Genomic DNA, 15382 nt, shown 5'->3' with positions numbered 1-15382 from the left:
TTGTGTGTTCGTTCTCAGATGTGATATAAAGTGTAAAGAACACGTTTCATCCAAAATATATGTTTTGTTTTGTTCGGGTGGTTTGTATTGATGCAGTGCGGCCCCGCATCGCCCCCGTCTTCATTTTGTAATTTTATTCGCCAACCGGTTGTCAATCACAGTGGTCGACACATTTAGCGTAATCCTATTGGCTCCGGGTGGGCCATTACTCATCTTCTATTGGTTACTGTATTTGTTAGTTGCAAGTAAGACACCGGCCCCAATGGTGATGTCATATGTCGTTACGCCATTTTTGTTGGAGCGCAGTCGTGTTCAGAAAAGCAGGATTAGATTCAGTACAGGTACACAAAACGGTACCTTGAATAATCATCTCTTTGAGTTAGTCCGGCAACCGACGGGACACCTGCTTGTCCTCCACAGTCACAAAATGTCGTCAGAAAACCTGGACTCGGACACTCAGGTGGACTACGAGGACGAAAAACAGGTGGGTTTCTGCTATCTTGATGTTGTTAGCTAACTACTGAGCATGCTAGCTAAGCAGCGGCTAGCACCAGTTAGCATAAGTGTTTGCAGTAACCTCAGCGCTGCACCAAGGCACGGGAGGAGACCTGGAAGACGCGTACAGCTCATACGTGCTGCTCGGTATTATGGAAGTGGTTTGGTTGTAGCTGCCGTACCACACGGAGCACCTTGCCTGTGTGTCACTTTGTTTTGTCCCTTGCTTGGTGTCATTGGCTGGCGATCCACAGCAGCTCAGGCCTCATTGGTCTGTACCCGGGGGGGTGGGGGGGCTACACACGAAACGTGTGGTCTGCAAACTCCAGATAAAGGCATGACAGGGTGATTTCATTCAGTGCATACTGAGAAAGTAAAGATAACTGCGCAAAATTCTAATGGAAAACTGTCCTGAATGGCTAGTAGGTTCTGGATTCCTGACTGATCACATTCAGTGCAAGACCACCAGTGTTTCCGCATTTCCATACTATGCTATAAGCACAGCAGTGATGCAATATAGTCCACCTCATTTGGATCGAAGGTTTACCTGTGTCAGTATATGTTAGATTTGGTGTTGGCACTCGTTAGGTTTGTTTACATTTTACCAGCAGTGAAGTAGAAACAACAAGGTTAGTGGATGATAATGTTAAAGTTCAGTATCTATTAACTTTACAAGAACAACGTTAATCTGTAAAACCCAAAGGCTAAAATGTAAAGTGTAGTTTTCTGCTTGCAAGTATTCTAGAAACAATAGCAAGAACTCTCAACTTTGTTGTTATAATTCACACATCTAAATTGTGTTAAACCCACAATACAAGAAAAAGAATGACAACTGAAGATTTTAAATGTTGCCCATCCTTTGCAAGGTGGGTGATAGGAAGTTTGAAATTGAGACTTATATTGACAAACCTGTTGATTTCTGTGCATAACCATGCAATCTACTTGTATTCTCATGTCCATCTGGTCATAAAAAGTTGCAGTGAATAGAAGTTGTTTGGTGTTGTGACATGCATTGCTTCATGTTGACATAGTTATAAATCAGTTCAAATCACAAATTGCTGTTACTATTTTGTCAAATATTTTTCTTCATATGGTGACACAATCTGTGCATTTAAGCTGCAGTACTTTAAACAGTCCTTTTGAACAAAAGGGTCTTAACCCTTTCTCTCACCTCAAGTGAACAAGAAGCTGTAGTCCTTCCTGAGCAGAATTTTTACAGTCATACATCAGTTCCAGTGTGCACACAAAGATTGTGTTTTTGGATTCTGCAGTTTCTCTGCATTGAAACCAAATATAGTAGCTCATAAATTTCTCTTCATGGACCCAAGTGAATCAGCACGCTCTGTGCAACACACACACACACACACACACCCTCCTCCTAAGGGAATCTGTTCATCGGCTTCTGTGTCCTGGGTCACATTTTATCCCTGCCCCAACAAGCTTTATAGGCTGAGTGCCCTATCTTGTCTACATAGTGGAAGTAGGTCTACGCTGTGCTGCTCACTTCAGGTGTGTGTGCAAGGAGTGTCTAAATGCCCTCTGGATTTTGTCTGTTGTAGTCTTGCACTAGTCTGTTTCCTGAAATAGATTTAACATTGAGTCAAACGCTTGACTCCTGCTTTGTGCACAGGGTGGTGCCCCAAATTAATAGCCTCAGTACCTGCCTGTCAGGTACTTGAATGGCAGTGTCTGACTAGTTTTGTTAGTATTTGTCAGAGGCAACAGCACAAACCCTTTCATTGTTTAAACAAAATTCCCAGCTTAGGTTTGAAACCTAAGGTCACGTTATAGTTTCTTGACCCAATTTTCATATTTTCCTTCATTTATTTATATATATATATTTAAAATAGCATTGATTCCTTGGCTTGTTTAATAATGGAAAGTTGCAGAATTCAGTTGTGTGTAATGGACTGTGCTGCAGATTTCTTAGTTTTATAATAATAATTTCACATAAACAGATTTGCTAAAAGAGCTTGTTCAGACTTGGGAGGGTCAGAAATGAGGTCTTTATAACATAACTTCCCAACTGAGCTTTGATTGTTAGTTTTCATCATAAGCTTCTAAAATCATTCAAGGTTCTTTTTTAAGGTCTCTGTTTGTACCAAGTTTCCTGTCAGGCGTTATGGTGTTATGGGAGGCTCATGCTGTGACTCATGCTAGCATGAAGCATATCAAGTTTCCACTTGTCATGGTCATAGTTTTGAACCCACTTAACAGAAGTAGTTTTAGTTTGGTGTTTTTAGTGAAGTGGTCCTGTGCTCCACACTTTGCTGCATAAAATGCTGTATCCTGTTGGAAATGGGGGAAATTTTAGAATTGCACAGTGGCCAGAAATGAGTGCCTGTCATGTAACCAGCTGTTACGGTTGTGACTGAACTTTCCTAAAGCTGCATCCACTGACATTTTAAAGGATCCCTGTTTTTCTGCAGCACAGGGGGGGTAAAACCTTTTCTTTTTTCTTTTGGTTTTCACAGGACTCTCAAGAGAAGAATGCAAACCCAGTTAAGGCAGAAGAGGCCAAGCTAAAGGCCAAGTATCCTGGTTTAGGCCAGAGGCCTGGTGGGTCAGACTTCCTGATGAAGAGACTACAGAAAGGGGTGAGTTACTATGGTTTGTCTATGATGTGATCAGAGGCAGTAGCTTTAGAGAAACAGGATTGTGCCTTATTGAAACTTGGTCACCAATTTGATCTTCATAGTCAAAGTTAAGAAACACCTGCACTCCTACATAAAATTGTCAATATATAGGTGACATTTTGGTATAGACAAACTGATATTCCTATTACTGAACACTTAACAGTTGAAAGGAGCTACAGTGAACATATCTGTAATTTATGATAAATATATCCAAAACATAACTGATAAAGGTTATGCTCACCTTTAAAGCTAAAGAGCAAAGGTTCTACCTCGAACTACCCTTTAGTTGTTGATTAATCACTTTTACATGTGTAGATCCATTGAAGCAGAAAAAAAAATATTCCTCCATCCTCAGTAGACTAGAAGACAAAGCTGCTGTGTTGGTAGCATGTGAAATACAGCTTGCTTGAGAGAATAACTTTCATTTGTATTTTGAACTGCAGAGCTGAGCACCAGGAGGGAAATTTCGCTCCCCTCTCACTGTCCTTTGACTTGAAAATCTGTTGCTCTCTCCACCTACACATGCTGTATATGCTACAGAGAACTTCCACCTCTAGAGGTTGTTAAAAGTCATTCTGGGAAACATGGGAAATCACTGGGTAGGAGTACCCAAGGCAGTCAAGGCAGTCAGAAGTAAAAGTGCTTTATTATAAGATAATGAACATTATCAAAGGCTGAGGAGGTTGGTAACTTCATACTTGAAACACTTTAATGTTGAAACATAAGCATATGATTTGATTAAAAAGAATAGCATTACCCCTGTGGTACGTTCTCTGATGCGTGAGCACTGTCAACATATTTGTCAGTTGTGCTGGTGTGTCAGTGTACAAGGTTCTGGTTCTCTTTAGCTGTTATACTGATGGTTACATTTATATTAAGGTGATTGTAGAAAGAAATGCAAAGAAATTTTGCATCTATGTTTTGTAATGGTTACAGCTTGTATGTTAACTGTATCCTTATTTCATTTGTGGCAATTTGGAAGGAGGAATAAGCCTTGTGTATCACAGATTACAAGCTACATTCAGTTAGCATTGCTGCAAATTTTGAGGCATACACACACTACCTGCTTTTAAAGTTGTTCAGGTTTATGGGTATAATTGTGGTGCTCAGCACTAAAAATATGGTGGCTTAACTCAGACTGCTAAAGATTAATATGGATTTGTTCTCCATCTCTTACACTGGAATAGTATTTGGAAGGTTCTCTATAGCACCACTGCAATCAGCAATAACTCTTTCAGTGTATGAATGTGCATGCAAGTATTGTTTTTGATATTAAGCATGTCTCTAAAGCTTGGAGCACCTCTTTGTCTCTCTTCTCACACAGCAAAAGTACTTTGATTCGGGTGACTACAACATGGCCAAGGCAAAGATGAAGAACAAGCAGCTTCCTGTGGCAGGACCTGACAAGAACCTGGTAACTGGTGACCACATCCCCACGCCACAAGATCTACCCCAGAGGAAGTCCTCCTTGGTGACCAGCAAGCTAGCTGGCTAGCCTTCATCATCCAAGAAGCACCCTCCCCTCCCTGGGATTCCCAGCAAACGTCCCTCCTCCACCTTACCTGTATCCCCAGTATGTCCATCCCCTTCCCTCTCTTCCTTTTACATCCCCAGGCACCACTGGCTTTAACATATCGGGCAGAGTTGTATAAGTTGAAACTCCATTTGCTTGTATGTGGGTGGGGCGGGATGGGAGGGATGGAGGTTTAGGCGGCCCACAAGTTTGCAGCCTTCTCTGTCTTCCCACCACGCACAGCTCTGCCCCCTCTGTGCACTCTGCGCTACCGCCTCCCTTATATCTTGGTTTTCAGTGTTCCAAGATGCATTACAGTAGGTGTGTGTGTTATCGGGCAGGGTTTGGATGGGATGAGTTAATGCACTTTGTATTCTGTATAGTATTTTTTTTTTCTTTTTTTTTTGCATCCTGAATGACACCAAAATAATGTGTGTAAGGGAGTTAGGAACCATGATCACAGGGTGTTCTTTGATCTTCATGTTCCCTTTCTATGGTGGCTAGCTTCAACAGGAGGGGTTTGAAGATGTATGTGAATAACTGCTTGCTTACCAAATCTGTGAGGGGCAGCTCAAGGGATACTTGGCATTCACCAACACCCTATTGGGAAATGAATGGAAGGTTCCTTGCATCTCACCCCTGTGGTCACTTTGTGAAATATAACCTGAGGACAACTGCTGCAACTCATCCAGGCAGGGATTTGAAACACTTTTTTCCCTGTTTCTGTGCTTCTGTTGCTTTCCTTTCTTACCCCTCTACTCCTGTTCTCTCTTTAAAAAAAAAAGGCTGCATGTTTGTAATATGTAACAAAAAAAAGATTTAAGATGTTTTTGTAGTAGGAGTGGAGCAGCTGCTTAGTAAGTGATCACAACAAACACCTGAAGCCCTGAAATGTCCACAGTCACACTTCCTTACTTGCTTTGCTTTTTTGCTGTTCTGACAATCCATGTACACACACTCCTGTTTGCTGCCCAGGGTGGGAGCCAGCTGAGTATATCCTGGTATTATTTTTAAAGGCTGGGAATCCTGCCAGCCTATGAGCTCAGCCTTTGTTTGGTTGGTGTTGAGTTGCATCAAGATATGTGTTAACTATGAGCCTAAAAGATTTGTTTGGGGGTGGGGTGGGGGGTTTGGAAGCACCCTGCATAGAGTATATGCTTCTGTAAATAATACTCAAACAAGCACGTAACTCGTGATAAGCTTAGCGCATTGAGAACAGAACCAGCTAGCATGCCTGAGAGAAATGGTAGTGCTATATCAACTCAGTTGGGATTACATCCTAGGATTTCTGGCTTGGATATTTTTTGCTTTAACAACAGAGCCAAATTCCACATTGCAAGTCCAGAGGCTGTGGATACACTTGTCTTTTCAATGTGGCTGTTGCTGTCTAGTCATCCAGCTTACATTGAAGTGTGATGAGGGAGCTTTGAGCTTACACTGATCTGGCTAAAGATGTAAGGAGTGATGTTACCATCCACATAACTTCCTGGCTATCTTTGACACACTGATACACTGCTAAAGGTTTTTGTCTAAACCGCAAAAGTCTCATTGAGATGACAAAAGTACCCAGAGACATTGCAGTCATTGTTGTCCTTCAAGGCCATACGTAAAGTAAATTTTCTCATAGTACTTAAAGACTGACCAGTGATGTTTAATTTCTTGTAGGAAAATGTTTCAACACTTAAGAATAAACAGTATGTCAACATGGTTCCCTTAACATCTGATCCTCTTTCACATTATTAAACACTAAACTTAGTACTTCACTAAAAATCTCAGCTGGACTATAGACCTACTTTACTACCAGCACCTTGTAGAAGTTTCTTTGCAAACTCTCACTATTCATATGGACGTTTGATCTCAGGGGTGTCATTGGGTAAACAGTAGGCAACCTGATAAGTGCAGCTCTGAAAATGATCATCGCAGGTTTAAAGTGGGACACTGCATTTATCCAGGAGCACCAAGACTTGGCAAGGCAGAGTGAGATTTCATAAAACATGGTGATGGGGGTAATCCCACCTGTTATCGTGATTCAACCTCTAAAACAGGTCAATGGAATGATCACTAAATCTCTAGACTTTGAATGTGCACCCTTCACACATTCAAGAACCTGAACTGGATGCCGTCACTCACTGAGAATCAGTGTAAATTACTGCTTCAGGGAACCTTCACAAACGCACACTCCACCACGTAGGCTAGGTAACAGGGTGCATGCACCATCACACTCTCAACCTCGCATATTTTTCAGTGAGACTTTAAAATGTGTCAAAGTTGCAGTGGGTGAAAGAGGACTGACCCGTGCATATGTGCTTGCTGTGGTGGTGTATGAATGCACTGCTTTTCTCCGTTCCAGCTATTGTAAATAGACTTAAACAGGAAATTATTTTTGTTGTTTCCCACCTGCTTTTCACTCTTTCATAGCCCGAGCGATTTCTGATTCTATGGTTCCTCTCTCCTTTCTGTTTAACACTACTTCTGCTGTATCTTATCGTATCGCAGAGGCTATGTGAATCTGTATCAAATGGAAATATGTGTAAATGCTGCTGATTCAGTCAATGACAAATCTAAGAGTGCATACCCTGTAAAGAACACCTGTCTTCTTGATTATGCCAGTCTGACTCTTCTTAAGCATCTCACTTTCAGAGTTCTAAAGCTCCTGTGGCAAAGTCTGGTTACATGTTAACTATGTTAAACTTCAACTTAAGTGCAAATTAAAAAAACAACAAAAAAAGAAAAGTATATGTAAGTGCATTGTTGGTTTGGATCATGTGGTCTAGCCAGATCTTAAAATTCTGATCTGCTTTGCCACTTGATACTGCAAAGAACAGACTATTGTGTTTAAAAAGCCAACATGTTTCTGCTTCAAGGAGTAAGGCTGGCTTAATTCTTCTTCTTTCTTTTTTTTAAAAGGGCGAATATGCTGTGATGCTATGAAACAACAGTAAAGAGAGGTTCTTGAATGCTACTTAATGTTTGGCTTCGCACCAAGCAGTGCAGCAAGAGGAAATGCCAGGATATGTTTCAAACCCAGTACACAGGGTGTCTCTTGTTCAGCTTTGATAAATATGTGCCAGAATGTATAAAGAAATTAACAGGCTGTGTGCTCTGAAGTACTCTTGTGCTGCTTTTACCTTATCTGTTTTCTTGTTTTGCAAGTAATATTTTTTTTCTTGTATTCTCTTAATGAATAATTAGTATATTTCATCCTGGCCCAAGATAACTGCAGGGAAATCAGATGCACCCTTGCTTCCACAAAAAAAAAAAAAAAAAAAAAAAATTAAGGGTTTACATGATAAACAGGATGTCTGGAAAATATGGGAGTGATTTTAAGACTTCAGAAAAGTACAAGGGTACTTCGAATGTTTCAGTTGTGTGGAAGTAGGTGAGAGGATTTTTGTCAGTATTTGAAATAAACTTTTACATTAATAAGACTTTCTTGTTGTTTTTTGATGAGTTTTTGGCTATTTCTGCTTGTTACATGTTGAACAGATGCATTTGTTGGCGACTACATCCTGAGATTTCTTAGGTGGACATCAGAAGAAGTCTGAAACCCAGAATGTTCTGGATGAAAACATAAGCGCACACTCACACACATGGGAGGTGCAACCTTGCATTTTCCACTAGGGGGAAGCATTATCATTTAGGTGTGAGACAGACAACCAGCATGGAAGATTCTAGGAATTTCCAATTTACTAGCATCTTACTTGATGAGAACCACTAATAATAATCTTATAGTTTGGAGAACACAAAAGCTATTCTTAAACTTAAAGAGGCATAAAAGTGTGTGTGCTTACACGCAAGACAGGGTGGTGGTAAATGAACATTATGGAGTCTGGAGTTTTAACAATGATTAATTTCCCTCTGTTATTTTGTGAGATTAATGTTGGAGTGAGATTGAAGGCCTGTAATGATGCTATTTCATACCTTGGTGGATATCTGCCGTTCAGCACATCTGTCCAGGAGATGATCTAATGTACTCTCATTTTAACATTTTATTTTAACCCTAGTCTTACACATTGTTATGCCGTGTGATTTTTTTTTTTTTTTTTTTTTTTTACTACGTTTAGTAAATTATTACAAGTTTTGCTTTGAGTTTAAAATATTTTACTTTGGATTATTATTATTATTATTATTTATATTGACAACTGTAGCAAAAGATTTTACCCAATCTGAGATAAATAAAGTATATTTTTTCTTTCAACATCTGTTAAAAAACTGTACTTTGAATATATTTAGTTTTTATTTTGGGAAAAATATTTCCCAAATTAAAGGTTAAAAGTAAATTCATTTCAAATGTTCTGTCAGGTATTGATGCAGATTTAACACATTGTTGTAATTTTAACTTGTGAGTAATATCAGTGGTATTGTAGTTATTATTATTATTGTGATTGACTTTGGGAGTGTTTATGACGATGCCAATCATAACTTCATACCTTAATTTTTGATGCCATGGAAAAACAACAGCGTTCATAGATAAATCTTTGCTCACTTAAGTTCTCTTTTTTAATAACTATGACTTTCTATATTTTTTCTCTCGTTTTTATATAAAACACAATTTTCTTCTGGTTAATACTGGTATAACATTTATACTGGTTATAACCAGATGACGTTGGATCGGCCGGATGTGCTTTGACGTCAGCTGCAGGTATAAAGTCGGTGCGCACGGCTGTTCAGCGCAATACTTGCTTCCGCTGCAGAGATGAACAACGTAGGGTATTAGGCAAGAAGCCAGCTTTTTGTCTGATACAGGCTAGCGCCGAAAGTTTCTCGAAATACAGTTTCGCGTTAACGAATTGGTGTTAGTTTAAAACAGTCAAAATGAACACGTGTACTATGAGGAATTGTCGAATGAGCTCGTATAAAAATGTCATGGACCTTTTTCTTCCTCAAAATGGAGTCGTGGACGGAACAATGCACTATGGATCGGGGAATTCCTCTCCGCAAGATGCCACAGGTACACCTAAAGACTCCAATGGTACCCCAAAACGGCCGAACAACCTGGGGGTGGTCTCAACAAACGGATATGCACCAAAAAATATCACGGACGACGTGGAAGACGGTTCGTTGCCGAGCACCCCGGAGTTTCATTCGGATAGTGAATCCGACGAGGCGCTGGAGAGGGAAACGAAAAGCCTCATTACTAGTTTCTTTAGAGACTTTACTGGACTTTCTCAACGACGATGGAAAGAAAGCGAAGCACTAAAAACAATGAAAAGAGTTGTGGCGGACGTATTAGAAAAGCACCGATACGCATACAACGGTAAGTTGAAACCAGTCTGTGCGGATGTTACACAAAGACGGCTCACAGCGTTTGTCTTTCAGTCACGGGCTGCTTTTGAATTGATTCTTCTGTCTCACTAAGTTTCAACTTAATTATTTGAATGGCAGTAATTTAGATGTCTGAACTAGAGTTGTTTTTTTGTTTTTGTTTATAGGAATGGTCAACAAATTGTCATTGGATGAAAGAGGGGAGGACGTGACATTTGTGAGCGCGGTAGCCAAGAGCCTGTTTGCAGACAAAACCACCAACTGGGGTCGTATTGCCAGTCTGATGGCCTTTGGGGCAGTGGTGTGTCAGCGCTTGAAGGAAAAAGGCAGGGACAATTGTGTGGAGCTGGTGAGCCAGGAGATTTCCACATACCTGCTGTCTGACCAACGAGACTGGCTGGTTAAAAACAATGCATGGGTGAGTAATGATTCATTTGAATGGGGTTTTTTTTTTTTTTTTTTGCCAAAAAAGTTCCTGGTTGCATAACTTCCCTTACTGTGCTTCAAAGGACTTTTTCTGTATCTCTGCTTGACCTTCGCATCTTTATTCTTTGTTTCCAGGATGGATTTGTGGAGTTTTTTCGTGTAGCAGACCCCGAGTCAACAGTGAGGAACACACTCATGGCCTTTGCTGGATTTGCTGGTATTGGGGCAACACTGGCCCTGTTGATCAGGTGAAAAAGGACACACCAGCCTTTTTTGGACAGTTTTTTTTTTTTTTTTTTTTTTTTTCCCCCCCAGCCTTGCTTATCTGAACTTCAACCACCATGTGAATTTATAATATATATAAATATTATTTAATTTACAGATCTTATTTTTTTAACTCTGTAAACTGTGCTAGATGTATTAAAATGAGAAAAAAAAATTTTTTTTGGTTTTTTCCTAGTCTTTTCCCCCTCTTGTGTTTACTTGGTTTTTGGTGACAGTGGTTTGTGAGAATGATACAGAAATGGAAGGAAAACCTGAATGATTGCAATTTTTCCACTGAGTGCTGGAGGAGGAGGAATTGCATGAGTGGAAATACTTCCTGGTTCTGAAAATGTTGGACTAAGAGATGATCCCAACATCACGCTGGACTTTTGAGTGTTCAGGATCCTGGAAAGTTTGTGAGGGGACAAACAGAGCAAGGACTAGAAGATGACAGTTGCCCAAAATAACATTACTCTGTACCAACAATGGACTCTGAATAATGAAACCCAGATGTAAGCTTTCAAAAAAAAAAAAAAACGCACACAACCTAGAATTAAAAATGTATTTAATTCACACAGTTTGGCCTTTTGACAGTCTATCCTTAAAGGGAAATTTGCAAAAGCAGGAAACTGGTTATATCTACACTAATTATTTTCATATTTAAACACTGCACTAAGCTTTAAAGTTTAATATCTCCATATCTGTTAGCCTTTGAAGTACAATGACACCACAACCCAAATGCAGAGCAATGGCTGCCATTTCCTAGAAATTTGAGACTGCAGCAACACCTTCATCACACAAAGTGCTCAGCTGCGTCTGCACTTCTGCTAGGTGCATCTGTAGCATTTTATCTGCAAAGAGCTGGTGCACAACTGAATTCAACAAGTAGTTTGTGAAACTGGGGTAAAGGAGTTCACAACATCCTGAAATTACATAACAGTCTACTTCCTGTGTTTTAGCTACCTAGAAACTTATGACTTGGTCAGATATGATACATTTAATTGGGTATTTGAATTTGTAATGTTTTTAATGTCTTTTAACCACATATTTAATATGCTTGTTGGCGAGAAGGTTTCTAAAGTACACTTCTGATGTGTTCTGCTCTCTTTTTGCTTGTGTCATTAATCTGAGAAGTGGCATCAAGTCTCAAGCAGGGGGATCCTTGGTAATGATGTGTGGCTTCACCCCTGTTTGTTCAGATCCTCCTGTTGTCTTGGGTTACAGAACAAACAACGCTCACTGAGGTCTCAGGAAGAAATGGAGTAGAGTCTCACCATGGTGATGATCCACAGCAGACCTCTCCTAGTCTTTTCCTGCAGCTAATGATAACTACAGGAGTAACCTGGGTGGTGGCTAACTGAAGAAAAGACTGGTAGACAATGGGGAATTAAGGCTGAGGCAATTTCATACAACAGTTTGCACAATCCCCATATGGATTGTGCATGCAGAAAACAGACTCCTCTGTAGTGTGAAACAGTCTTTGAACAACCTTGAAACTGGTAACCAGGTTAGAACAATACACTGTGTGTGTGTGTGTGTGTGAGGGTGTTTATCTTTAATTTTTGCTTCTTTTTTAAAGGAGTAATGCTGTTTTCCAAAAGTATGAAGTGGCTTTTATATTTGAGGGAATCCATCAATATAAAAAGACCAAAAGTGGTGTGATGGCACAAAAACATGGGGGTAGCACATAACTACATATTGGCAGAGAAATTCTAAAATGCCACCAATTTACAGATGAAATTAAAACATTTTGTTGCAAAAGAGTTAAATATTGTATACTGAACTGAAAATGAAACTGCTGTTGCACCAAATTTCAAACTCATTGTGGTTTGTACATTGGGATAAGTGGTCAGTTGTGGCAAAACTTAAGAGGAAGCTGTCATATGGATTCTATGAAACCATTACAGTGCATTGTGTTTTTTTTTTTTTAAACTCCTTTCAAACATTTAGTTGTGCTTGAATGTAATAGTACTACATTCCTAACATGGGATAGTTAGAGGAGTGGTTTAGAAACCTTTGTCTGCATGCACCCTGTAGCCATCATAGAGCACGTCCCAGAAACTGCCCGTCTAAGAGAAATAACAATTTTCAGGCCTAATCTGTCTTTACTCAAACTGCAAAAGTTTTTGGATATTATTGTCCTTGTTTTTTTTTCCCCCACCCCTTTGCCATGAAAACTAGTGGTTTCAGTCTGCAGGCTATTAGGTGTTTAGGGCAGCCTAACTCTCATCTGAGATATTCAAAAGTAAACTTCACAAAACAGTTTTAGTTTCAAAAGTACAACCCATTTCAGTCGCTCAAGTGTTGTAACATTGTAACATGAGCTGAGGAACTGCCTTTCAGACAGTATTGGTTATTAAGTTGCTTCACTTCCTCATAGCAACAGCCCGCCCCTGATTTAAAAATGGCAAAGTTTCTGAGAAGTCAGCTGACGCAGAAGTTAATCTTTAACAAGGCTGCGCACTGTAGAATTCTCAGAACTCTGACCCTGAGCTACAAAGATAGGCCCGGTTTTCGCAGATTGCATTAACACTGCGTAAAAGGGAAGCAGAATTTGTTAGATTAAAAAGTTATGTGCTTGCATGTCTTACTAGCAAAAAAAGTGTGCAAACAAAACAAAAGTTTACAGAGCTGCTTCAGTGGCATAGAATTAGAGATTTGCACTGTTTACTGTGAGGTTTGAAAGGAGTCTTTAATTAAACCTTTGTCTAAGTCTGTGCTCTAGTTGAAGAGAACATGTTTATATAATTGTGCAAAGTATCTTGCTGAAGCCTCTCCTTTATTGGCAGAAGTGCCTTTGAGCAAAACAAGTCTAAATTAGTCTCAAGACGCTGATGCAAATAAAAAAGTTGATTCCCTGTGTTTAGTGCTATATAATCTCTGAGTTGGGTGCTCAGCAGCTATTGCTGTGGTGCTTCTACATCACAGCTTAAACTCTTAGGTGACTTTCACTTTTTATTTTTGGTGGCTGGCCCAGTCACAGCCTTTATCTCTGCTGCCACTAGCTCCCCACACTTCTTTGGAATCTGCAATTCTAAACTGGTTTGCCCAGAAGAAAAACGCCTGTTGAATGCCATTACCATTTATGCAAAAAAAAAAAAAAAAAAGCAGAGATATGCATGCACATTCTCTCTAATAAAACTAGCTACAAGTCCATCCTTGTTAGAACTTCTATTTTGAATCACACTCAAGCCTTTCATTCATGTATGGTTACTTATAAAAGGGTGTCAACACTCTCCTATTTGCATTTACATTCAGAATCAAAGAAAGCAGGTTGTGCCTGGTCCTAGAATGACTTCAACAAAGACAAAGCAGCATTTAAACAGATACACTAGTGTGATGGCACATTAAGAGGACAAATGTGATCCATACGCTCCCTGAACTGAAAACATACCATGAAAATATGTAAACTTGATTAAGAGTCCACATTGCAACTGAGAATAACTTTCAGTTTATATATATATATATATATATATATATATATATATATTAGGGGTGGGACTTTAACGCGTTAATTTCGATTAATTAATTACGGGGAAATTAACGCGTTAAAAATTTTAACGCATTTTAATCGCACTTTGCACCGTGGAACCTTTCTCAGTGCGCGAGTTCCCGGCATACAGATTATATCGACGCACAATGTCCAAATTAGGGGCCGCATCCTGCGAAGGACCCGGCCCACGTCTTTCGCAGCCCACGAACGCCACAAAGGCCGGAAGTGAGCGGCTAGCCTTCATATCAGCTGCCATCACCTCTGCGTAGCTCATGTCGCCTAGCAACCGTGAGTGCGAAGCACAGCTGTGTAAAAACAGCTGGTTAAACGGAGAACGAACGTTTTCTCCTTTTTGTGGTTTAATTTGAAGTCTTTAATTCAAAATAAGCTGTTAAAACAAGCATAACACATTTCAACATCAAGGAATACAGCTGAGCGAATGATTAATTTCCAACTATATTAAGTCAGACATTAATGTTGAATAAAACTATCCAGTTATGATGCTTAACTTTAGTTTCAGGTGTTTGCTTATCACAGGAGCACTTCCGGCCTTCGTTGGTCTGTGTAGTAGACTGGTGGGAAAATAAACAAAATTTTGAAGTTTAAGCTTATGTATATTGATTCATTCATCAACTAAACTTAAATTAATATTTCTCATGTCAAATATTGAAATGCGATTAAAATGCGATTAATTTCGATTAATTAATTACAAAGCTTGTAATTAATTCGATTAATTTTTTTAATCGAGTCCCACCCCTAATATATATATATATATATATATATATATATATATATATATATATATATATATATATATATATATATATATAAACCAATCCCAGCTTGCCCCTACAGGTGGTCTATTTGCCTTCCAATCTCGGGTCCTCTACCAGAGGCCTGGGAGCTTTAGGGTCCTGCACAGTATCTTAACTGTTCCAAGGATTGCGCTCTTCTGGACAGAGATCTTGGATGTCATTCCAAGAATCTGCTGGTGCCACTCTCCCAGTTTGGGGGTCACTGCCCCGACAGTTCTGATTACCACGGGGACCACTGTTACCTTCACCTTCCACATCCTTTCAGCTCCTCTCTGAGCCCTTGGTATTTATCGAGCTTCTCATGTTCCTTCTTCTTGATGTTGCTGTCACTTGGTATTGCAACGTCTATCACTACGACCTTCTTCCTTTGTTTGTCCACCACTACGATGTCCGGTTGGTTAGCGATCACAACTTTGTCTGTCTGTATCTGGAAGTCCCACAGGATCTTAGCTCTGTTGCTCTCAACCACCTTTGG

The 15382-nt window shown here is 39.7% G+C and overlaps 2 protein-coding genes across 2 annotated transcripts; both read left to right on the top strand.

Annotated features, from left to right (window-relative positions):
• The first annotated feature begins 247 nt into the window (after positions 1-247).
• ensab (endosulfine alpha b) lies at positions 248-7941 on the top strand. The gene is made up of 3 exons (XM_030750062.1): positions 248-484; positions 2970-3092; positions 4456-7941. Exons 1-3 carry the CDS (start codon positions 263-265, stop codon positions 4624-4626), a joined length of 516 nt encoding a protein of 171 aa, XP_030605922.1. The 5' UTR covers positions 248-262; the 3' UTR covers positions 4627-7941.
• Positions 7942-9307: 1366 nt separating this feature from the next.
• mcl1b (MCL1 apoptosis regulator, BCL2 family member b) lies at positions 9308-13460 on the top strand. The gene is made up of 3 exons (XM_030749373.1): positions 9308-9901; positions 10077-10327; positions 10471-13460. Exons 1-3 carry the CDS (start codon positions 9460-9462, stop codon positions 10585-10587), a joined length of 810 nt encoding a protein of 269 aa, XP_030605233.1. The 5' UTR covers positions 9308-9459; the 3' UTR covers positions 10588-13460.
• Positions 13461-15382: the final 1922 nt, after the last annotated feature.

The sequence above is a fragment of the Archocentrus centrarchus genome, chromosome 16 (assembly GCF_007364275.1).
Source record: "Archocentrus centrarchus isolate MPI-CPG fArcCen1 chromosome 16, fArcCen1, whole genome shotgun sequence".
Lineage (NCBI taxonomy): Eukaryota > Metazoa > Chordata > Actinopteri > Cichliformes > Cichlidae > Archocentrus > Archocentrus centrarchus.
The sequence above is the reverse complement of the archived record's forward strand: the minus strand, read 5'-3'. Positions and strand labels throughout refer to the sequence as shown.

Excerpts from the sequence above, each read along its gene's own strand:
- ensab (XM_030750062.1), top strand. The coding sequence starts at position 263 with ATGGTGATGTCATATGTCGTTACGCCATTTTTGTTGGAGCGCAGTCGT. Across the intron at positions 485-2,969 it reads ACTACGAGGACGAAAAACAG|GACTCTCAAGAGAAGAATGC; the intron begins GTGGGTTTCTGC and ends TGGTTTTCACAG. Across the intron at positions 3,093-4,455 it reads TGAAGAGACTACAGAAAGGG|CAAAAGTACTTTGATTCGGG; the intron begins GTGAGTTACTAT and ends CTTCTCACACAG.
- mcl1b (XM_030749373.1), top strand. The coding sequence starts at position 9,460 with ATGAACACGTGTACTATGAGGAATTGTCGAATGAGCTCGTATAAAAAT. Across the intron at positions 9,902-10,076 it reads GCACCGATACGCATACAACG|GAATGGTCAACAAATTGTCA; the intron begins GTAAGTTGAAAC and ends TTTTGTTTATAG. Across the intron at positions 10,328-10,470 it reads TGGTTAAAAACAATGCATGG|GATGGATTTGTGGAGTTTTT; the intron begins GTGAGTAATGAT and ends CTTTGTTTCCAG.